Source organism: Lissotriton vulgaris, chromosome 9 (assembly GCF_964263255.1).
Source record: "Lissotriton vulgaris chromosome 9, aLisVul1.2, whole genome shotgun sequence".
Taxonomy (NCBI): Eukaryota; Metazoa; Chordata; class Amphibia; order Caudata; family Salamandridae; genus Lissotriton; species Lissotriton vulgaris.
The window spans coordinates 251,014,548-251,037,492 of record NC_141697.1 but is presented as its reverse complement, the minus strand read 5'-3'; the positions used below and the strand labels follow the sequence as shown (position 1 = coordinate 251,037,492).

Here is a 22,945-nt window from a genome sequence, read left to right as displayed (position 1 = left end):
TGGGAAGGGCGCTGGTGCGCTGAGCTTTGGCCGGCCCGTTGGTTAGAACAGGGCCGTAGTATCGCCTTCCTGGAATTTTTCCTGCTTTTGGTAGCTGCAGGTGTGGGGTGAGGAGTTCAGGGATCGCTGTGTACTGTTCTATATCGACAATATGGCAGCGGTAAGTCTGGTTAATGGGCAGCGAGCGAGAGATGTGAGGGTTCTGCATTTGTTACGGGCATTTATGTTGCAAATCCTTAAGCTGAACATTGTCTTTAAGGCCAAACATATTCCTGGGGTGAACAACTCAATTGCCGATGCTCTGTCTCGTTGCAATTGGCAGAAGTTCCGGGAGTAGGTGCCAAGAGCGGACAGATACAAGACGGTGATCCCTTTGAGCATTTGGGACCTGGGGGAGTGAGGATTGCGGAGCTGGTGGAACATTCCATAGCTAAGTCCACGAGAAGGAGCTACCAGCAAGCGTGGTCTGAATTTTTACTTTATGCTTCGGATCTTGATCAGGATGGCACAGCAGTTGGAAGTGAACAGTTTATGTTAGATTTTGTATTACATTTGATGGACAAGGGTTTGTCGCATACAACGATTTTGGGCAAACTTGCAGGCATTTCATTTTATAGCCAGTTATTGTTGGGCAAGGCAATACAGATTGAGTTTGTTTTGCGGAGAATGCTGAAAGGGTTTGGGAGACGCAAAGTTCAGGTTAAATCTTTGAGGGAACCTATTACATTTGACCTGTTAAGGCGGATTTTAGGAGTCCTGCCTAGTTGTTGTTATAACGAATGGGAATTAGTAAGGTTCAGGTTATGCATGGTCTGGCTTTTCTTTGGTGCTTTCCGCATTTCGGAACTAATTGGGTTAAGGCACCAATCTTGGATCCAGACATCAGATATCAACATCCTGGATGGGAATATGTTACAGATCAGGCTGAGACAGTCAAAGACAGACCAAACAGGGGTTGGGACTTGGATAAAATTGGGAGGGAGTGGGGTGGTGGATTGTTGTCCATTTGAGGAGTGGGGGTCATTTTTAAAGTCAAAGGTTTTTCGTTCTGGAACAATTTTTTGCCACAATCAGGGGAAACAGTTGACTTGTTTTCAGTTTTTGTCAGTACTGAGGAAATCTCTTTCAATGGTGCGGGAAAATCCAAAATGCTTCGGAACCCATTCCTTTAGAATAGGTGCTGGTACGGAGGCTGCCAGATTGGGTTGGGGGAAGGAGGAGATATAACGCATTGGACGATGGAAATCTAACTGTTGTTACAGATATGTGCGGTTGTGAAATACATTCGCCCTTCCATGTGGTATTTTAGTTAATGTTGGTTTTTTGTATCACAGGTCAAGTGTTGGATTTCCCTCGGCAAAAGAGGACTTGGATTGTGGGACATTCGATAGTTAAATGGTCATCAGTTTTTGCTGAACAGCAAATCTGTGGACGGGGCTTGGGTTTGTATGGAAAGGAACATGAGGTATTGTTGAAAGGGGTGAGGGGTATGAAATGGAATGACCTATTTCCCTTGCTGTCTAAATTGGCCGCATGCCTGGGGAATTCCAGATCTACTAATAATACACCTTGGAGAAAACGATTTGGTGGTATTATCAGGCCTAACCCTGATAAAGCAAATGACGCTGGATCTGGCGGTGATTCAAAATAATTGGGTGGGAACAAGGGTTGTTTGGACTGAATTTGTTTATAGACACCAATGGAGAGGGGCCCGAGTACATTCGGCGGTGGAAAAAGCCCGCCGCAAGTTGAACAGAGCGTTAAAAATTTTCTGCACAGCAATGGGCATAACTGTTCTGGCGCATGAGCATTGTTCAAGCGAAATGCTTCACTTATTCAGAGGAGATGGTGTGCATTTGTCGTAGATGGGGCAAGCGTACTATCTTATGGAACTGCTGGATGCATTGACCAAATTGTGGTGTGTGGATCTATGGTGTTCACATAAGGGCGTTTAAGAAAAAAAAAGTTCAAAATGTTGCTATGACAGAAGTTGGGTGGGGCAGGAAAACACTGGGGTTTTCCTGAGTGGCGTGTTCTTAGGGGATAGGATAGTCTAGAGCGGATTTATCCTTTCTCTCTGGGGGGTTGGGAGGGTAGGTGGGAAGGGAAAGGAAAAGTTGGAAGGAAAAACATTGGATTGGTAATAAAACAGTTTTGGATTGTTGGCAAAGAATAAAATCATTTGGGGAATGGTGATGTAAAACCAATTGGGGGAAAAAGGTTTGGGAAAATTATACAAGGTGTTTGTTTAATAAAGGTAATGTTTCGGAGTCTGTCTTTGGCTGTCCTAATAATAAAAGTGACCTTTTATGCTATATAGCAGAGTTGTGTGGAGTGTCCTTATTTGCGCGATTGAGAAGTTGTGCTGAGTGATTACATCTTGCCTAGCCGGTGGGAAAGGCATGTATTTGTGCTGCTCTACAAACTCCATTCAGACACTGCACCACAACCAAAACTCTGCAGTAACTGTCGTCTTGTAAGAAATGTCTCCATGCTTCCTTCCCTGAGCAGTATATTTATGTCAAAGTACTGTGTGCTTCGTTCACAATGTGTTCTATAACTTTGAAGCATAACTTTCTGAGGTTTAAGTGAGATACTCAGAAGGTCGCTCCCTAGAGTATTCTGCATCCAAACGTATATTTCAAATCACATTTTTTGCTGGAGAGATTAGGCTGCAGGTCACTGCAGCGCGTCTGGGTTTCATGCCCTGGAATACCGTTCCAACATCTCCAAGATCTGAGAGACGTCATTGTAATTTCTCAAGAAACTGAAAGCGTGTCTATCCCCAGAGTGTCCGGGAGTCCTCTAACTTTACAACTAGTGACAGAATCTGGATCACGTTCGTAGCATCCATACGTTACGGCCTGCAAATAATCAGTTATGAGTGATAGTAAAATTCCTAGGATCTGTAAAATGAAATTAATGGTACACTTTCACTTTAAATACAGCGGGTTTCAGGAGAGTTTTCCGATGTCCAGCACCGATTATAGCAGGAGTGAAAAAAATGTAAATCTCACCTTTTCCCCTTCTTGCCATTTCCAGCTTTCCCTTTTTTCTTCGGCATGCTTGTGGCCTGCTCTGCGGCTGTGACAGGAGCCTGCCTCCCAGTGTCTTACAGATCAACACTCCCTTGTCCCTTTCTCTGTCCCTTACCAAGTCCTCACTTTTGCCTATACGCTGCCTCTGTCCACTAGTATTTAGCTCTATCCAGTAGCATCTAGTATCTGTCCTGCACCCCTTGGCACTACATCTGCCTCACTTGTGCATAGCCTTTTCCCATCTCCGGCACTATGTCGCTACTTTTCTCAGCTACTCTTTGCTACTTTCCTTTCGCGCTCTCTCTCTGTCGCCCTATCACATTTTTAATTCCCTTCTCTGTTTCTCTACCATTCAATGCCTCTCTCTCCGTTCCACTTTCCGAAGTACTCTCTCTGTTCTGCACTGGTACCTGTCCACCCCTCACTAGTTCTGATCGTACTGTTTACTTTGGTCGTTTCTATAGTAACCGGACGCTCTGAAATTTGACTCGCCGAAAAGACCGATGCCGGACTGTGACATCTGTCTTCGAAGACGTACCCGCGGCGCCATGTTGGAGCGAACTCGCTGTGTAAATGTAAGACTACTGCTTCCAAACCACATGTACTTCTCATCTTTGGACTATTTGTTTCTTGCCCGATAACTATTTTGTTTTCTCAGGAAGAGGAGGTGGTGCCACAGAAATACCGCGACCAAGTATAGAGCTCTAGCTTTAGCTTGACATACAGCCTGGAAATCCCTTCCCAAGATGGCGACGGCTTTAGGTCTGGAACGGTAACTGAATTGAAAACATTATGCGTAGCGGAACGTGATACGCTACTTTGGTCTTTAGGAATAGTGGTCCCGCCCCTCAGCTAATTGAGACGGGGCAAGCCGGCTTATAAATAAGAGAAGTAGTTCTGTGTTGGCAGTGAATGCAGGAGGAGTTCGCATGGTTCGGAACCGGTTATGGCTTTGAAAGGTAAGTCACGAGAGCCTCAGTTATTAATAGAAGAACAGTTAGAAGGAAATATAAAGAAGGATGTGTGCCGTACCACTACCAGACACCTTCCTTTACTTAGATTCTAGTTATAACAGCTACTAGTATCAGATCTTACGACGACACCTCCCCACCCGCCCTAGCCCCTTTAATTTGAGCTCGGGGGGTCTGGTCCTGTTCATGATTCTTGTCAAACTCGGTATGCAGATTCATGGGCGATGGTTTCGCCCAAAGAACAATGTCGGTTTTGAGACGTTTGTCTTTTTTATGAGAAAATCGGCTTAGACATTGATTAGTTCTACTTTTTGTTGTTGTTGATGTATAAGATATAACTTCAACCAGTGAATACTATTTGGAAGTGAAAAAAAAAGAAGTGAAATAAAAAGGAAACATTAATTTTTATTTAACAGTAGTACTGTTTGTATAATTTTGATTATTGGTCTATGGTTTAATTGCTTCACAGTTTATTATTGTACACTGTGCCCGGTGCATATTTGTTTCCCAAAAATGTTGTTTTCCTTGTTAGGGTATTACCCTTTTTACAGGGGCCCCGTGTGTTTTCCAGAGTAAGTATCACGCAACCTGACTGTGAGGGGTGTTCGCATTTATCCTTGGTTCCATTCTTGGAACACTTCAGCATATTTATCCTTTGGTCTAAAGGTTTGAGTTTCTGCTGCGTTTTGCTACCTTTTGTTTCACATGTTTATTTGTATGGGTAGTTAAGAACTGTAACCAGTGTTTTCTGAAAATCAGCACATATGTGGTATCTGGCAATTAACAACTGTGATCAGTGTATCTGATTTTGACATACATGTTGTGTCTAATTCGATAGACTTCAGATAAATTATGCTAGATCATTTGTGACTGTTTTTGTTTACCAGCTGAGGGCATTTATACCCTTCAGGTTATATCATACATTGTAATATCTCGTGGTTCAAATGTGTGTATATATAGAAGGATCTAGAATGTGTATTTTATGAAAAGAACCATTGATTATATGTATGTATGTATCTTTCTAAATTAAAAATTTATAAGAAGATAAAAAGAAGTGAAATAAAAAGGAAAAATATGTTTATATAACAGTAGTACTGTTTGTATAATTTGATTATTGGTCTAAGGTACTTGCTTAACAGTTTATTATTGTGCTGTGTGCCCAGTGCAAATTTGTTTCCCCCAAAAATAACATAACTTCAACCAGTGAATACTATTTGGTATGTTCTCATTCATTCGCTTCAAGTCTTCTTAAAATGTAATCTTTAGTGAATTTCAACTTGTGTGTCTTTATATGTAACTCTAACCAATAGTAAGCAGCCGCGGTCGGTAGGGGAGTACCTGCCGGTGCGGTGACGTGGGTAGGGGGAGGGGCAAAGTGGGGGTTAGTAATGTATGGATAATGGAGGTTTGCAGGTAAGTAAACATTTAAATAAATCAAACGAATTTCGTTGTGCGCACTGCATCCCCAAATGCAATGCAGTGCGCGCAACAAATTTCGTTTGATTTATTTAAATGTTTACTTACCTGCAAACCTCCAGTATCCATACATTACTAACCCCCACCCTGCCCCTCCTCCTCCCCACGTCACCGCCCCGGCAGGTACTCCCCTACCGACCGCGGCTGATAGTAAGTAAGTATTTGACTTCTACAGCGCGAACTAAGCCCAAGGGCGTCAAGGCGCTAATGCAACTAAAAGGAGACAGCGGAGTAGACCACACGCTCATACTGAAGTATGTGAGGAAAAGCCAGGTTTTTAAACTCCTGCGGAAGATTGAGTGAGAGGGTTGACCAGAAAGCTTTTCCGGGAGGGAGTTCCACAGCCTTGCCGCAGTCAGCGAGAAGGCTCTACCTCCCCACCTGGATTTTCTAAACTTAAGGAGCGCTAACAGATTTTTATTGGAGGAGCAGAGAGTATCTGTAGTAGACTTATGTACTTACTACCATTTTAACAATTTGTTTTATAAAACATTTTATTGGTCTTTTACAGTTTCAATATTCCCAATCAACATGAAATATAACTGTAGTAAACGGTGGAGGGATGAGTTTCATGTATTACATGGTGAGATGTTAACATTTGTCATTAGTACACTAGTAAAGAACTTTAGTAGTTGGCAGCACGTCACAGAGCATTACAGTGAGGCATAGCGTATTATTGTTACATACCCATTAATCACTGACATCAGAGATCGATTCTTCCTGCGGGGGTTCGCATATATTGCACCGAAATATTTTCCATTTACCCCACACCCTGGACCTTTTCTTGGGGCACCCTCTATGCATGTAAACTGCTCTTTCCACGTCCATATTACATCCCCATTGTCGGTAGGTGGGAGTCAGCCCCCTTACTACCATTTTTATGTGGTTTTAGACTTTATCTGTTTGTATCTTTTATGTTCATGTACTCTGATAACGTCCTTATGTAATGTAACTGGTTCTATTGTAAAGCTCTCAGACATCGTCCGGTAAAGTTTTGCGCTAAATAAAAACGCATAAATTAATCACCTGTTGTTGAAATGTGAACTTTACTCGGCGCTTTTGCGTATAATGAAAAAACTGAATGGGGGAGTCTCCAAAAGGGGCATGGCAAATATGGTAAAGAAGTGTGGCAAACGCAATTGGGGGCGTAGCCTGAATTCATGAAAACAATAATCATGTGCTTAAGAAATTTATAAAATAGTATTAAACAAAGGATAATAAAACAACATAAGTTACACCTATTTACCATAAGCAACAAAAACAACACTCTTTAGGAAGCATATACAAATGGTTTGCATTACTTCGAATTGTATTACATACAGGGCCTGAAGGGCTGGTCTTACATGCAAGTGCACAGGACACTTTTTTGACCGTCTGCTGGGCGGGTTTTTACTGTTAATTTACCTGATATTAACGAGCATTGGCTGTAGGTATCTAAAATCCATGCAGTCTTCCATACTTTGCAAAACACTTATACAGCATGTCTTTACACGTTCAAAACTGCCAAATTTTGCAAATTTTGGCAACCTTTTTAGCTGCCTTATTCTCTAATGGGTGACACTTTTAGTTGGGACCTGGGCCAAATGAATTGCCAACAACACCGCATCCAGCAGCGCTACGAGGCCTCCGGGTTGTTTGCGCTTTACAAAACTCAATTAATAATAATAAACTCAATTAATAATAATAATGCAAAACTCAATTAATAATAATAATAATAAGAAGAAGAAAAGGTCACGGTATGTAGCAGTAGAGGTCAGGTCCGGGTCCGTCCTTTAGCATGTGGAAGCTGGGCCAAGGCCCAGGGCACCAATTTTAAGGCAAGAATAGGTAATATACGGAAACAAAAGATTCTGGCATTACAGACTGCAGTAGAAAAAGCTAGACTAAATGTAATCCTAACAGATACACCATTGACTATTATATAAGCGCAACAGCAAGAGCTAGATAGTGCCAACGAGAAGTTGTAGTATTTTTTTCTATTAGAGGAAATTACAGGCAGAAAGGCCTATCAGCAAAAACTTTGAGGAAAGCCAACTGATCAGTAGATTTCTGGCTTGGTCCACGAAATGTAAAAAAAAAAGCTGCTCAATTAATTACCCAAATTAAAATCAATGGGTATATTAGAGGATGATAAAGGGGCAATTGCTGAGGTGTTTCTTACACATTTTAATCAAATCTACGCAGAAACACAGGCAGTAGATGAGCTAGCACTGAGGAGTTACTTGGAAGAATTAGAATTACCTTTGATAGCACAACTGCTTTTGGAAATATTAAATGCTCAAATAGGAATTACGGAGGTACGAACCATTTTAAATAGTATGCCCAATACCAAGGCCTGTGGAATGGCTGGCGACCGCCGGCACTAGCTGCTTCGTAGTCCCTCTCCAATGTTTAGTCACCTATGCGCCAGTTAATCTATCCCGTTTCACTTGGGCACCTCAACACCTCGCGAGTCACACTGTAGCCCAGATACGCTGCCGAATCACCTCAGACCCAGTAAGTACCTCGTACGAGGACCCGCCTATACTTTTACCCCGTAGCATTGTTAGTTATCATAGCACTGAGACCTCGTTTTTGTTGCAGGCGTGACAGCACATTGAACTTCATCCGTGAGTACACTGTGTCCAGTAACATGGTCTAGGTGTGGTTACGATTCACATCACAATTTCATTAGAACCGAGCACTAGATACCACGTGGTTTTTACTTCACTAACAGAAAACGGCAGCATGATGTTAAGCGCATTAACTTCACGATCCATTTACCTGAATTCACAAGTTTCATTTAAGCAAGCTACACACTTGCATGTTTACCATATACTGTAGCACAGATCCATCTCTTAACCTCGCATTGCGCTCCAATAACAATTAAGTATACCTTCGCTGATCGGTACCCACTTTCTTTACTTGTAGAGATATCCCCTGATGAAGGGCTGCCAGAAAGCCCGAAATGCATTGGGAAAGATGAATGATGAATATGTTTTGGCATCATTGATATCACGAGGATATATACGCTTTGGTTACAACCATGAAAGTAATGAGTTGAAACAAGAATAACAAAAAGAAAAAAACATAATAAATTCTTTAAACCTACATTTGTTGAGAAAACTTTATCAAATTCCGAATAAGAGAATCAGACTTTTCAGTCTTTAAAGCGGTGCACGGAGGAGTCTTCCCCTCTGATAGGGGCAGCTTTGTATTAGTCCTTGAAATCCAGAAATTCACACAGGTTGGCGGATATAAAGTAAACCAAGCGAAAACTGAAATTTTAACATTCAATGTGATTCCTTCGGATATCCCAGCTTCCATTCAATTAAAACCATCACATCCAGTCAGATATTTGGGGCTACACGTTACAAATGATTATGGGCAAATTATTTTCCTTAAACTATACTAGCATGCTTACGAAAGTGAAAAAGCTATTAGACAAATAATAGGGAGGATCTCTATGGTCCAAATGTTGGTGCTTCCTTTGTTTTTGTTTCTTTTTATCAATCTTCCTTTGAAAATCCAGAATTTATACTTTATTTATTTATTCATTTATTTAAAGGTTTTGTAGAGCGCGTAGTAACCCTAGAGCATCCCAGCGCTAGACCTGAAACTCAAGGGGGGTTCAGCAATGGAGGGAATTATGGGTGAGGAAAGAGAAGGGTATTTAGTGATTTCCTGAACTGGAGGAGATTGGGTTCAGTTCTCAGTCTCCGTGGGAGGTTGTTCCAGTGTTTGGCCGTGTGGACCGAGAAGCGGCGGCCTCCGGACCTGGCTTTTTTAACTCTGGGGACTGAGATGAGGTTCTCTCCGCTGGACCGGAGGGCCCTTTCCGCTTTGTAGGGGATGATGAATTCCTTGAGGAGGGGAGGGCCGTTGTTGTAGAGGGTTTTGTGGGCCAGACAGAGAGCCTTGAAGGCAACCCTTTCTCTGACTGGGAGCCAGTGGAGAAGCTTGAGAGCTGGCTTTGCCGAAGATCTGGCGGGTGTGTCAGTGAGTAGGCGGGCTGCGGCGTTTTGAACTTTCTGCAAGGTGTTGAGGGTGGCTTCGGGAGCTCCCAGATAGATTGCGTTGCAGTAGTCAAGTCTTGCCAGGATGAGGCCCTGAATCAGGAGTTTCTTGGCGTTCGCGGGGAGCAAGGGGAAGATCTTTCTGCAGGCCCTGAGGAGTCCGAAGCAGATTCCTGCCGTCTTTTTTGCCTGTGTTCTGAAGCTCAGGTCGTTTTCAATCCATACGCCTAGGCTCTTGACCTCTTCCTTGGGTGCGGGGGGGTCACCCAAGCAGTTGGGCCAGAGGTGTGGCGGCAGGGAGGGCCCTTTGTGTCCGAGCAGCAATATCTCGGTCTTGGAGCCGTTTAGTTTTAGTGAGGAGGAGTTCATCCAGCTGTGGACTTCAGTGAGACAACTGTGGAGGTCAGAGGGGGAATGGTGAGGGTGTGAGAGGGTTAGCACCAGCTGGGTATCGTCGGCGTAGTTGATGATTGATACGCCGAACGGACTGACCAGTTTCTCCAGCGGGGCCATGTACACGTTAAATAACGTTGGGCTAAGGGATGAGCCCTGCGGTACTCCACAGCGGAGGGGGATAGCGGGTGAGTGGCTGTCGTTCTCCCAGACTTGGAAGGAACGGCCTTCTAGAAAGGATTTTAGCCACTTCAGGGCCGTACCCCTTACTCCGATTTCTCCCAGTCGTTGGATTAGGGTGAGATGGTCCACAGTGTCGAAGGCCGCACTGAGGTCCAGGAGGATCACTGCCACTGATCCTCCCGTGTCCAGAATGCTTCTGGCCTTCTCCACTGCTGCCAGGAGGGCGATGTCAGTGCCCTGGCCTGGACGGAACCCTGTCTGGGAGACCCCGAGTAAGTTGTTATTCTCCAGGAATAGTGAAAGTTGTTTGTTCACTAACTTCTCTGTGATCTTACTATTTCCTGGGAGAAGGGAGATAGGTCTGTAATTGGAGAGATCCTGGGGTCTAGAGAAGGTTTCTTCAGTAGGCCTTTGACCGCTGCCGCTTTCCAGCTGGGGGGAACTAGGCCCTGCGAGAGGGAGGAGTTGATAAGTGCCGTGAGGGGGGGGATGATGGTACTGGTCACTTTTTTCAGGAAGCGGAGGGGGGCGGGATCGAGGGGGGACCCACTTGTGATTGTGGCCAATGTTGCCGCAACCTCTTCCGTGGAGACTGGACCGAAGGCGTCCAGGGAGGGTGAGGGGCTATCAGGAGGATGGGAGAGATGGATGGGATGAATGGCAGGATCCCTGTCCATGTGACTAGGTTCGATGGGGGGAAGGGCCGAGAGAATTTTTTGTATTTTCTCATCAAAGAAGGTAGCGAGTTTAGTGCATTTGCTTTCCGCTGCTTTGGGGTCCAGTGGTTTGACAGGGGGGTCCGGGGCGTGAAGGAGTTACTTGAGAACGGCAAAGGTTTCGTGGGCCGAACAGGCGGCGTTTTTCCCTTGACGTTGCCGTCCGAGGTTCTGCAGGTGAAGACGTCCTTGTAAATTATGGCTAGACCACCTCCTCTACCCTCTGGTCTATTCAGCGAGCATATTAGGTATCCGGGAGGGAGTGCAAGGACTATGTCAGGGCCATTGCAGGGAGTGAGCCAAGTTTCAGTGAGAAACAGGATATCAGTAGCGTGGTTTGAGATCAGGAGGTTAATTTCATGCGCGTGCTTAACGAGCGACCTGCAATTGAGTAGGCCTAGTTGGAGTCCACCGGGTGCCTGATCAGGGCCAGCAGGGTTGCAGAGGCTGCACCTGATGAACGGGTTGTCGCCCGTAGGGGTGTACGTGCAGGAAGGGTGTTTCTGGGTGTTGAAGGCTAGAAGCTTGTCCCGGGAGTAGGTCAGGCATTTCTTGGCAGAAATGGGCAGAGTGACTGGGCCTGGGTCCGGCTGTTGCCTTTGGCGCGCTGACGGCGCGCCCGCTGCGCCCGCCCGCTGCGCTGCCTGAACTGACACATGATTTATGGGCGGTACTCGGGCGTTGGAGGGGTGGGCGTGGCCAACCGGGGTGGGCGTGTCCGTGGCTCCTCGCGGCCGGTGATGGCGGCGTGCGAGTGATTCCTGACCCCTTACAGCCTTAATATCGGCTGTTTGGGGAGTCTCAGGTAGGTGCTGGGGAGTGGGCGCAAAGTGCTTTTAAAAACAAATAATCCCAGTTTTTTAAAAGCAGTAAATACAATTTTCCTTAGCGTAACTCCCGGCTTCCGCCTCAGGAGATTCAAGTAAAGTGCAGCTCTATCAGTCAGGGCGCGCTTTATATGCTTGGCGAGGGGTGGGCGTGGCTAACCGGGGTGGGCGTGTCCGTGGCTCCTCGCGGCCGGTGATGGCGGCGTGCGAGTGATTCCTGACCCCTTACAGCGTTAATATCGGCTGTTTGGGGAGTCTCAGGTAGGTGCTGGGGAGTGGGCGCAAAGTGGTTTTAAAAACAAATAATCACAGTTTTTTAAAAGCAGTAAATACAATTTTCCTTAGCGTAACTCCCGGCTTCCGCCTCAGGAGATTCAAGTAAAGTGCAGCTCTATCAGTCAGGGCGCGCTTTATATGCTTTGCGAGGGGTGGGCGTGTTCGTGGCTCCTCGCGGCCGGTGATGGCGGTGTGCGAGTGATTCCTGACCCCTTACAGCGTTAATATCTGCTGTTTGGGGAGTCTCAGGTAGGTGCTGGGGAGTGGGCGCAAAGTGGTTTTAAAAACAAATAATCACAGTTTTTTTAAAAGCAGTAAATACAATTTTCCTTAGCGTAACTCCCGGCTTCCGCCTCAGGAGATTCAAGTAAAGTGCAGCTCTATCAGTCAGGGCGTGCTTTATATGCTTGGCGAGGGGTGGGCGTGGCCAACCGGGGTGGGCGTGTCCGTGGCTCCTCGCGGCCGGTGATGGCACGTGCGAGTGATTCCTGACCCCTTACAGCGTTAATATCGGCTGTTTGGGGAGTCTCAGGTAGGTGCTTAAGGAGTTAGGTCAAATAATCAGGAAGTTTGTATGGAACAATAAATATCCCCAGGTTAAGATAGCTACATTATAATTGGATGTAATGTCAGAAGGCTTGGCACTCCCACATTTTCCAAAGTATTACCAAGCTTCTTAGCTAATTTACTCTCCCAACTTGGTGAGGAAAAGCTGTTTTTTAATAATTTTTTGCTCCTTCATATGCTGAAGGAAAGTGCTATAACACTCCCCGTTTTTTACGTTTGGCGAAACTTCCTAAAAAAACACGATACAATGTGATACTGACATTAGCCGAAAGAACTCAGCTATTTTTCTTATCTCGTGATATCCCTCCATTTCATGCATACACCCCTATACAGGATTGTGAAACAAGAGGTCTTATACTGTTAAGAGTGCTTTATCAGGTATGGCAAGAACTAGGTTTTCCCCAGTGCATGTATTTTTTTTAATCACGAAACATTAATTACTTGGTGGGAAACGGTTCGATTGCGAGTTACTACATTGACCACTGCCCTTTCTCAGTTTTTAACAGTTAGTTAATTTTCTTAAAATTAATTTATTCTATGATGGGCGAAATGTCATGTCAAGTCACTAAGCAGATGAAAAATAAAATGGTGGGGGTCGGTTGTTGGTATCGGCTGCTTCATCAAAAGGCCCTTTCTGAGGAGATTTTGACGAAAGAACTCCCAAAAATTTATTCGGAGACTGACTGCAAGTTTAATGTCAAAGAATGGAAACAGCTCAGTGAGTTAGCGGATAAAGAATTTAGAGGCGCTAAATATAAGAGAATTCATTTTTTAGCTAGATGGTTATTATATTACACACCCCAGAGACTGTCCAAAATGTATCAAACATGCCCGAATCAATGCTTCCGATGCAATCAAAATGGTGGCTGGGTGCATATATTTAATGAATTTAATGATTTACAGCACTTTTGGAAGGGGATTTTTGCCGAGAGGTTTCTGATTTTGTCCTTGTCAATTGAGCCATCAGCTATGTTGGTGCTATTTGGTTCATCAGGAGAAGTGAAATGTTTCACAAAACACCAGCAGTACTTTATATTAATCTCTATCGCTGTTGCTAGGTGGCTTGTCCTTCAAAACTGGAGAACCAATAAACAACCTTGTATCGAACATTGGTTTAATAAAATGTCCAGGACCTGTAGATTAGAAGAGGCCTATGCTAAACGTATAGGAGCAATTACAAGATTTAGAGGTATTTGGCAAAATTTTTCTTTTAATGGCTTTGCAGACGAAAGGTAATCATAGGATCTAGGTGCTTGATCGTGGTTTTTTTCTTCTTCTTCAATTCTTGTTATTAGCACAATGCACTTTAAGTATTATAGGACCCCCCCCCCCCCCCAGTATCCTTTAAACAACTTTCCGCACATGGCACTTTCTAAGTGTTTAGAGGGATATTTGCTGCTAGATTTGTATGCACTTTAAACTCTCTAAACATTGCACTTTTTGAGTGATTAGAGGGATATCTGTTGCTAGATTTGTAGGCACTTTAATCAATTAAGAATGTTTTCTACTCTGGTTTTGGTATTTTTTTAGACTAGAGTGTATGCAATGGAGAAACTGTAGGGACTATGTATATCTTTCAGCTATATCATAATGTGGACACTTTGAAATGTTTTAAATTCTTCGGATAAGATTTTTTTATTAATTTATTACGGAGTGAGTTTTATAGTTGCCATTAAGTTTGATTTTACAATCATTCTGTCCTGGCATAATTGGTAGCACTCTATTATTTCTGTACTATATCTGATGTTATATACCTTGGCTGTTTGCTCTCGTCTTTGTATATTTTCCTGTTCAAATAAAAATATAAAAACAAACAAACAAAAAAACACCGCATCCAGCAGCAAAGAGAAGGTCATGGTATGTAGCAGTAGAGGTCAGGTCCAGGTCTGGCCTTTAGCATGTGGAAGCTGGGCCCTGGCACAGGGCACCAATTTTCTGAGGGATTCATGGAGCTGTCTATTTATTTATTTAGCTTATAGAGCGCGACCGCTACTCTAAAAGGGTCTCCCGGCGCTGGATAGGCAGTGTGCTAGGGAGCCAAAGTTTCCAACATCACTGGAGTTTTCTTGATTGTAAAGCCAGGTATTAATGGCTCTGCGAAATCGGACATAGCTGGTTTCCATACCGATAATCAAGGGGAGAGAGTTCCAAAGTGTTGGGCCTAGAAATGCAAAAGACCTACCTCCCATTCTCGGGAGTCTGAATTTGGGCTCGTTGAAGTAGCCTTGGGATTTAATTTAATTTAATAGCGATTTATAAAGCGCCTGGTGACCCAAGGGCATCCCCGCGCTGTAGAAGTGTAATCCAGTTGAGGGAGAAGAAGGGAGGAGGGGAGATTAATTAGGAAATAGGTGTGTTTTCAACTTTTTCCGGAATGCCAAATAGTTGGGTTCAAGTCTGAGGGAACGTGGTAGAGCGTTCCATCCTGTTGCAGCTTGGACAGAAAAGCGTCGTCCTCCTGTACGTGCCTTTTTGAATCTGGGAATGTTGGCCAGGTGCTCGTTCTCAGATCGTAAGGATCTGGATGCTTTGTAGGGAGTGATCATACTACTAAGGATCGCGGGACCCGATCCGTTGATCACTTTATGTGACAAGCACATAGCTTTGAACTGCACCCTCTGGCGCACGGGGAGCCAGTGCAGAGCCTTGAGGGCAGGTCTGGCAGACACTCTAGAGGGAAGGTTGGTGATCAGACGCGCTGCGGCATTCTGAGTCCGCTGTAATTTCGTCAGGGTGGCTTCAGGGGCTCCCAGGTAGACTGTGTTGCTATAGTCCAGGCGGGACAGTACTAGTCCCTGAATGAGTAGTTTCCTGGAGACAGGAGGTAAAAGGGGAAGAATCTTGCGGGTCGTTCTCATGAGCCCGAAACAGATGCCCGAGGTTTTGGTGGCTTGCGTCTTCATGGAGAGCTCTGGTTCGAGCCATACGCCGAGCGTCTTGACTTCGCGCTTCGGGAGGGGGATTTCTCCGAACACGTCGGGCCAGATTGCTGGGGGAATGGTCGTCCATTGTTTCCCCAGTAGCATCACTTCCGTCTTTGACCCATTTAATTTTAATGATGAGTCACTCATCAAACTGTGGATTTCTGTCAGGCAGTTGGTCAAATTCTCTGGGTGGTCGATTAGTTGTGATAAGGAGACGACCAGTTGAGTGTCATCAGCGTAGCTTATCATTTTGATATTAAATGGTGTCACCACGTCCTCAAGGGGGGCCATGTATGCATTAAAAAGCGTCGGGCTCAGGGATGAGGATCGGATGCAGCGTGAGGGAGTGTAGGTATGGACAAGGGATTGCAGGTACCGGGAGGCAGTACCCCACTTGATTTCATACATGTAGCTCAGGGTTTTAAACTTGACACAACTCTCCACCCTGAGCCAATGTATGTCACAGAGGTGCCCTGAAATGTGGTCAGTTCTGTGACTTTTACATAGCAGTCTTGCGGCGGCGTTTTGAACTAGCTGGAGGCGTCTTGTCACTGCCTTGTTATCCCCAAGGTAAAGGACATTTCGGTAGTCCAGCCGAGAAGCTATAAGGGCATTGACCACAGACTTCTGGGTGTCGCAGGGCAGCATCCATATAATTTTCTTTAGCTATCACAGAATAGTAAAGCAGATGGCCGACAACTTGTTCACCTGATGCTGCATAGTTAAAGCGTTGTCAATGGTAACCCCCAAATTGCAAACATGGTCAGATGGGAGAGGGAGGGTACCCATCTCCGAAGGCCAGTGTTTGGAGCTCCATAGGTCATGTTTTTGACCTAGAATTAAGACTTTGGATTTGCCTCCATTCAATTTAAGCAAATTGTGATTCATCCAGTTGGCAATTTTCCTTAGGCCTGACTGCAGGAGGTAAGTGGAACCCTGGTCAGGGTTAGAGAGGGAGAATGCAATCTGGGAGTTGTCGGCATAGGTGAAAAGAGTAAGACCTTCATTTTCAGCAATGTGGGCCAATGGTATTACCTATAGGTTGAACAGAAGGGGGCTGAGTACCGAGCCCTGGGGTACTCCATAGGGAGACGCATGAATTTTGGAGGTAGCTGTGTTGGAAAAGATTTTGAAATGTGCGGTGAGTGAGAAATTAAGACAGCCAGCACAAAGCAGGGCCGTCGATGTCCATCGAGGTAAGTGACTTTATGAGTATGGTGTGAGAAATAGTATCAAATGCTGCGCTGAGATCAAGTAGAATCAGCGCAACTGTGTCTCCTCTGTCTAAAAGATGGCGTAGGTTTTCTGTAGCTCCCAACAGAGTTGTTTCTGTGGAGAAACCAGGACGGAAGCCAGATTGGGAAGGGTGAAGTATGTGGTTGGCCTTGATGAACTGGGTAAGATGGGAGTGAATGTGCCTCCTCAAGATCTTGGAGAAGGCAGGCAGAAGAGAGATGGGATGGAAATTAGAGAGGACTTAAGGGTCGGCAGTGGGCTTTTTCAGAAGAGGTGTCACCATGGCATGTTTCCAACTTGCCAGGGCAATAGAGTCTCTCAAGGAGAGATTGAGGGTTTTACAGATCATGGATAGTTGGGGGGTGTCAAGTTGTTAAAGTATAGGCATGGGAAGTGGGTCATTTGGTGAGCCCGATTTCAGTTTACCTAAAATCTCCGTCAAGACCTCCTAGTTGATATATGGCCATGAATTCAAGGCTTCATGTGTATAGGATAGATGAGGTGTGGTAAAGCAGTTTGTGCTATTCAAAATGGGAGACTGAAACTGGTGGGGTCTATTACAGTGCTGTTTAGCTATGTCCTGATAGATATTATCTATTTTCTTTGTGAAGAATTGGGCAAGTTCTTCACATTGGTTGCTGCCCCGGCGGGGGGTGGTGGGGGGCGGTTTGGCTATGGTTTGGGAGCCCGCTAGTTCTTTCACTAGACCAAAAAGCGTTTTGGATTTGTTCTTGGCCTCCGCAATAGTTCTAGCGACATAGCTGACCCTAGCCGTGGTGCATGCCTTGTGGTAGAGCTTCAATTCTTTTTTGTAAGGGTCCCCTGATTCTAAGGAGTAGTCTTTCCTCCAGATACTTTCCAAGTGCTTGCATTTGAACTTTGCAATTTTTAGCGATTTCATTGAACCAGAATGCTGGTATTTTGTGGGCTTTCACTTTTTTGTTAGACCGGGGGAGACAGGTGTCAATGGCATCAGTAAGCCAGATGTTAATCTTACTTGATGCACTTTCTACATTGTCTGTATCGCTGAAATCAGAGGGGAGATGGGCGTCTAGGACATGCTTAAGGATGTTTATGTCTAACTTTTTCCAGTCTCTTTTGCAGACATTAGACGTCACCCTGGGAGGGACCAGGGCAGCAGGGGAGGTGAGACTTAATTTGGATAAAAAATGGTCAGACCAGTGAAGAGCAAGTGCGGGAAAGCAGTGTATCTGGGGAAGGTTTGAGAATATCAGGTCGAGCAGGTGGCCGGCTCATTGAGTGGGTCCTGAGTTGCACAGCGTGATATTCATAGCAGCAAGATCGGCAATCAGGTTGCTGCCTGTAGCATTATTGGAATCCTCTAGATGTAGATTAAGGTCTCCCAAAATAGAGAAATTGCTAGAGTTCACGAGTAGCGAGGCTGTGATGTTAGAAAATTGAGTAGCCCACGAGTGTACAGGACCAGGTGGCCGATAGACTAATATGCCTGTGAGGGTGAAGCTCGGGTGTAGAGATAGTTTGAAGAGGGGAGCCTCACAATTGGGCAGATTTAGCGGTTCAAACTATTTGAAAAAAATTATAGCAATGTCCCCCCCCCCCCCTATTTTGTTGGATCTATCTACCCTGACTATGGCATAATTAGTTGGAAGTGCTTCGGCGATGTCCGGGCCGAACTATCCTGAAGCCACGTCTCAGTGAGAAACAAGGCGTCAGGTAGTTTGTTAGTTAAGAGATCAAAGATGTCCCTTTTATGCTTGGGTAAGGAATGGCAATTTAGGCTGAGAAACGAGAAATTTGGTGAAGGCTTCGTTACAGGCAAATTACGGCGGCACAACTGGGGTACATCCAGGAAGAACTTACAGTTGGGGAAGAAACTGGGACCACTGCTGTCCAAATGTAGTACGCTACAATCTTGGTTCCCATGGGTTCTCAGAGCGTAAAGTTGGAACGAGGAGTAGGCAGTCTGTTTAGTGGGATTTTGGCCAGGGGTCTTGGCCCCTGGGCCCGGTTGGCCGCGGACGGGCACAAACTGGCTTGCTAAGCGTGGAAGGGTATACTCAGATGTGAGTCCCTTGCTCATTGCACCATCAGGATTCAAGCAAGCCGGGCCGAAGACGGCTGTAATGCCAGAAACCGGTCCCCGGAAGCTTGTTTCCTTCCCAGTATAAGAATTGGCTTGGTAGTTTGGTCTGCCCTGGTCCCATGATGCACTGGGCCAGGGACAGACTAATTTGCATGTAGCCAGGTTCTGAGCTGGGATGGTGCAGTGAGCTAAAAAACGGTGATGGATCAAGCCCTGATCTGTTGACTGGGTATGAGTGTTCTGTTTAATTCAGATACTCTGTCCATCACCACCCCCTTTTCTGAATCGTTAATGTGTAATAGCGTTATTCAATGTTTTAATGATATAATCAAAGTTTAACTTTACTGTTTTCAGGAATTAACTGGGAGAACCACATGCCCAAATATTTTATTTTAGATGGTTGCCATGAAAAACCAGAATGGACAAAGATGTTTTTGACATAAAACATTTAAAGGTAGGACTTCACATTTGTCGATATTAAGACGGTAGACTTAAAGCTGAGAAAAGGAGGCTACTTGCTGAAGAAAATGGGGGACGAGAAGTTGCAGGGTTAGAACAGGATAAAAGAATCTAGTCGGCTTATCCTAACATTTTGACCTGATGTGGACCAATTTGAAATCCTGAAATATGATCATCTTGCCTAATCTTTGTTAAAAAGGGTTCTAACACTGTGACAAATAACAAAGGTCATAAGGGGCACCCTTGTCGCACTCCTCTGAGCAATTGGAAGTAATCTGAAGTTTTACCATTGACAAATATAGAAGCTTTTGGGCCTGAGTATAACAAAGAAATTAAAGCAATCAACCTAGTGAGAAAGCCAGCCCATTTTAATAAATGAAACATAAGATCCCAGACAATCCTCTCAAAGGCCTTTTCTGCATCTAAAGCGATAGCGGCAATAGGGTAATCAAAGGATGCGGCTTTACTTAGGACATTGAAGAAGAACTGAGAATTGTTAGAGACTAATCTTCCCATAACGAAGCTGGATTGTTCAGGGCATTTCAGATAAGGTTAACGGGATCAATACGAAGGGCCAAAATCGTTACAAAGATCTTATAGTCCGTATTAATTAGGGAAATGGGTTGGTAGTTATTACAAAGAGAGTTATCTTAATCTTCCTTTGGGATTAAGCAGAGCAAGGCTTCCTGAAACGTGCCCGGAGATGAACCAGTATCGGAGAAAGATTTAAATAAAAGATTAGGTAAAAGGAATTTTGCAAAATTATCTAAACTTAATAGTAAAGCCATCTGGTCCAGGCATTTTTCCGCGTCGTATCACAGAGACTGCATGAGAAATTTCCACGAAAGAAATATCTATTCCCAAGAGCTCAAAATCAATGTGTTGAGAAGGAGAAGAAACAATGGATTGAAAATAAGTAGAAAGATCAGACTGTTCTGGTAAGGTTTCAGGCGTATATAAATTCTTATAAAATGCAACACATTCATTTAAAATATCATTATTTTTAAAAATAGGAGTACGAGTAGGGCTCTGTAAAGATTCTATTTTAGTTCTTTCCATTCTTACTTTTAAATAGTTATCCAGTAATTTCCCCATTTTGCATTGACCCCCATAATAGCGAGAACTACTTTTTAATAAGTAAATGAAGGCAGCGTCTGTAGATAATCTATTAAAAGTAAGTTTAGCGTCCATACAATTTTCTAAGGAAGACTCATTATTAGATTGATAATAAGTGTATTCTAACTGTTTAATTGTAAGTAATTGAGTGGATTGGGCATCTAAGGATTTTTTCTTTTGTGATACAAAATTTATAATAAAACCACTGAGGGTTGTTTAAAAGGAATCCCATATCATAACAATAGGAGATTCTGGCGTTGAGTTAATAGCAAAAAATTCTGAGGCAATGGATTTGAATTGTTGGCAAGAATTAGGATCCAGAAGTTGGGATTTATCCTGAACTGAAACTTGAAACGAAACTCTGGACCTTCGACATTCTACTCGACATAGAAGACTGAAGAATCTCCCTTGTGGTCAAGGAGTGATCACCCTGTGCAAGGAGGCACCATCAAGCGATCAACGGTTTGCTTTGTCGACGCTCCCGCTGGAGCCCGAGCACAGAGCCTGACAAGACCCGGACTTCCAGACTTCCTTCAGCCCGAGCCACAGCAAAGCTGAGACCCGTGGAGGCGATGAGAGACGTGGGACCGGCCATCTTGGAAAGCCTGTGAATTGCTTCCCGTGCAACTTCTGAGGCACCCTCGAAGTTGTGCATTTGGGATTGAGAAGCCCCAGCCCCGAGCATCATCTGCACCAAAGATCAGCCTTCCACACTCCACGAGTGCCGCGTGGGACCCTTCTGCATTTTCCTGCTCGACGCGTCTGTCCGGTCACTTGCATGTTGGCAAGTGGCCTCTGTGACGACGAACCCACAAATTTCCACTGCTGGCCTGGTTGATCCATGCTGGCCCTTGCTTCCCTGAAAAGGAGAAGCCCATCAGACCTTGCTGGTCTGATCCAGAAGCCATCTTCGATTCCTGCGTGGGTTGCCTTTGCCAAGGCTTGTTGACTCCAATCCGGAAGCCGACACCGCCAACAGCGAGATCCTTCGCGGGACAGTCCATGCCCAGCTCCTGGTCGTCGTCGACACCTCCTGGTCCACGTGGCTGCCGAGACAAGGTTCACAACATCACCTGATTGCTTCACGACATCGCCCGGTTCCTTCCTGGTCACTGGCTAGTGACCCAGACTCTGTCCCTTCTGCTTTCAGGTACTCTTCATCCTTGATCCACCCTTGGATCCACCCGGACACCTTTCTCCTGGTCGCCTGCAGCATCTTTCTCCAAGGCTCCTTGGGATTCAGCTACAAAACACGACACACTTTGACACCTGTGCACCCGCTTCCTGTGGGTGAGGTAACGCAAGTACTCCGGTGCTCCTGTGGGTATTGACTATCCTAGTGTCCCAGTTTTCAGTAGCTTTCTCCTAGTCCATCCGGAAGTGTCCTAAAAGAACTAGTTTCCATTTCTTTCGTTCCCATTATAACTCTATGGTAACTCGCGTGTGTGTAAAGACACTGCACACGCTTCTCATGGGCCTGCTGCTTCCTATCCTTTGGTAGTACAGCGTAGCCCCAGCGATGCCCTAGGCCTACCCATTGTCCGTGACGTGATTCTTATACCACTATTTTAGTATATGGTTTAGCATGCCCCTAGGGCCCGACTGTATTTTGTGCAACTTATTGTATGATAATTAAGTATCTTGTTATGTGCTTGTGCCTCTGATCTCATAAAGAGCTCAGAGGGGTTGATTTAGTATTAAATACATATATATTTTATATATAACCTTTGTGGTGTCCTTTCATTTGGTATTCAAGGGGTTACATATGGTAAAACAGCTGGCTTTACATGCCCTCTGAAGTTTTAGCCTAAGACTGCTTTGTCCATTCTACCTCTAGGATAGCTGGTCTATAAGGTTGACTTTACAACCATCACCATAAGGGTTGTTTGGCCTGATACAGGGTGCCCACTAGAATAGTGGACATCACATATTAGGCCAAATTCTCACGCAAGGTGCCTAGATCTGAGAAAGTCTGTGCTTGCAATCTAGGGGATGCATAAACTGATGTCAGGGTAACTGTTCTCCCTTTCCACTGTCCCGTGAGTGCAACATATCTTCCACGAGGGTGTGCCCGCGTTGACTGGGGCGAGAAGAGGAAGGAGGCCCTCACCATGATGCCCCCTCACCGGGACCCGCTAGTGAATCCAGCATGTGCTAAAAGCTTATATCGCCATCTGTTTAAGGCTTTGCACATATTACCCACTAGGTGTGTGTCCTCCAGAACTACATCGGGGAAATGTCGGTTCATATATTGCAGAACCACAGTGCGCTTAACTTTATCCCCCAGCCCATTGGCGTTCCAACTAAGTAGCGTGAAACGTTTGTCCCAGTGTGACTCCATGGTGTTGTGATAAGGTAGCTTCAAACCCGATAATTCTAAAGGAAAATGTGCCCATATTCAAAGTCATATACAATGTTAAAGCCGATAGAGCAACCAAGAACAATCCCAACCCCCCTAACCCTGTCCTAACACCCCCCTCCCTGCATTTCGGGCAAAACACCAGCCCACCAACAAACTTCGTAGAGTGCCTGTCGCCCCAAAACTAGTAACACAAAGTAAATGCGGGGATTAGGGACCCCCCGCTCGCCCCCTCCTAGAATACTACATATTTAGTTCTGCACATCAATCCTGATAAAGGGGACCGCCCCAGACAACAGGAAGGAATATTCTGTGGCTTCATCAGCCTTTTCAAATCCGTAGTA

The 22,945-nt window shown here is 44.9% G+C and overlaps 2 protein-coding genes across 4 annotated transcripts in view; one reads left to right on the top strand and one right to left on the bottom strand.

The window, feature by feature from the left end:
• BBOF1 (basal body orientation factor 1) overlaps positions 1–3,474 on the bottom strand; it is a 121,999-nt gene extending 118,525 nt beyond the window's left edge. Inside the window, exon 1 of the mRNA XM_086937474.1 lies at positions 3,018–3,474. Within this exon, the coding sequence (XP_086793600.1) occupies positions 3,018–3,064 (47 nt within the window). The 5' untranslated portion in view covers positions 3,065–3,474. The remainder of the gene's footprint in view (positions 1–3,017) is intronic.
• Positions 3,475–3,755: 281 nt separating this feature from the next.
• Positions 3,756–22,945, top strand: part of ENTPD5 (ectonucleoside triphosphate diphosphohydrolase 5 (inactive)) — a 408,239-nt gene continuing 389,049 nt past the window's right edge. The window contains exon 1 of one of the 3 annotated variants that reach the window (XM_086937471.1): positions 3,756–3,997. The gene's annotated coding sequence lies outside the window, so the exon portion shown is untranslated. The remainder of the gene's footprint in view (positions 3,998–22,945) is intronic. The other 2 variants (XM_086937473.1, XM_086937472.1) reach the window with 2 other exon arrangements.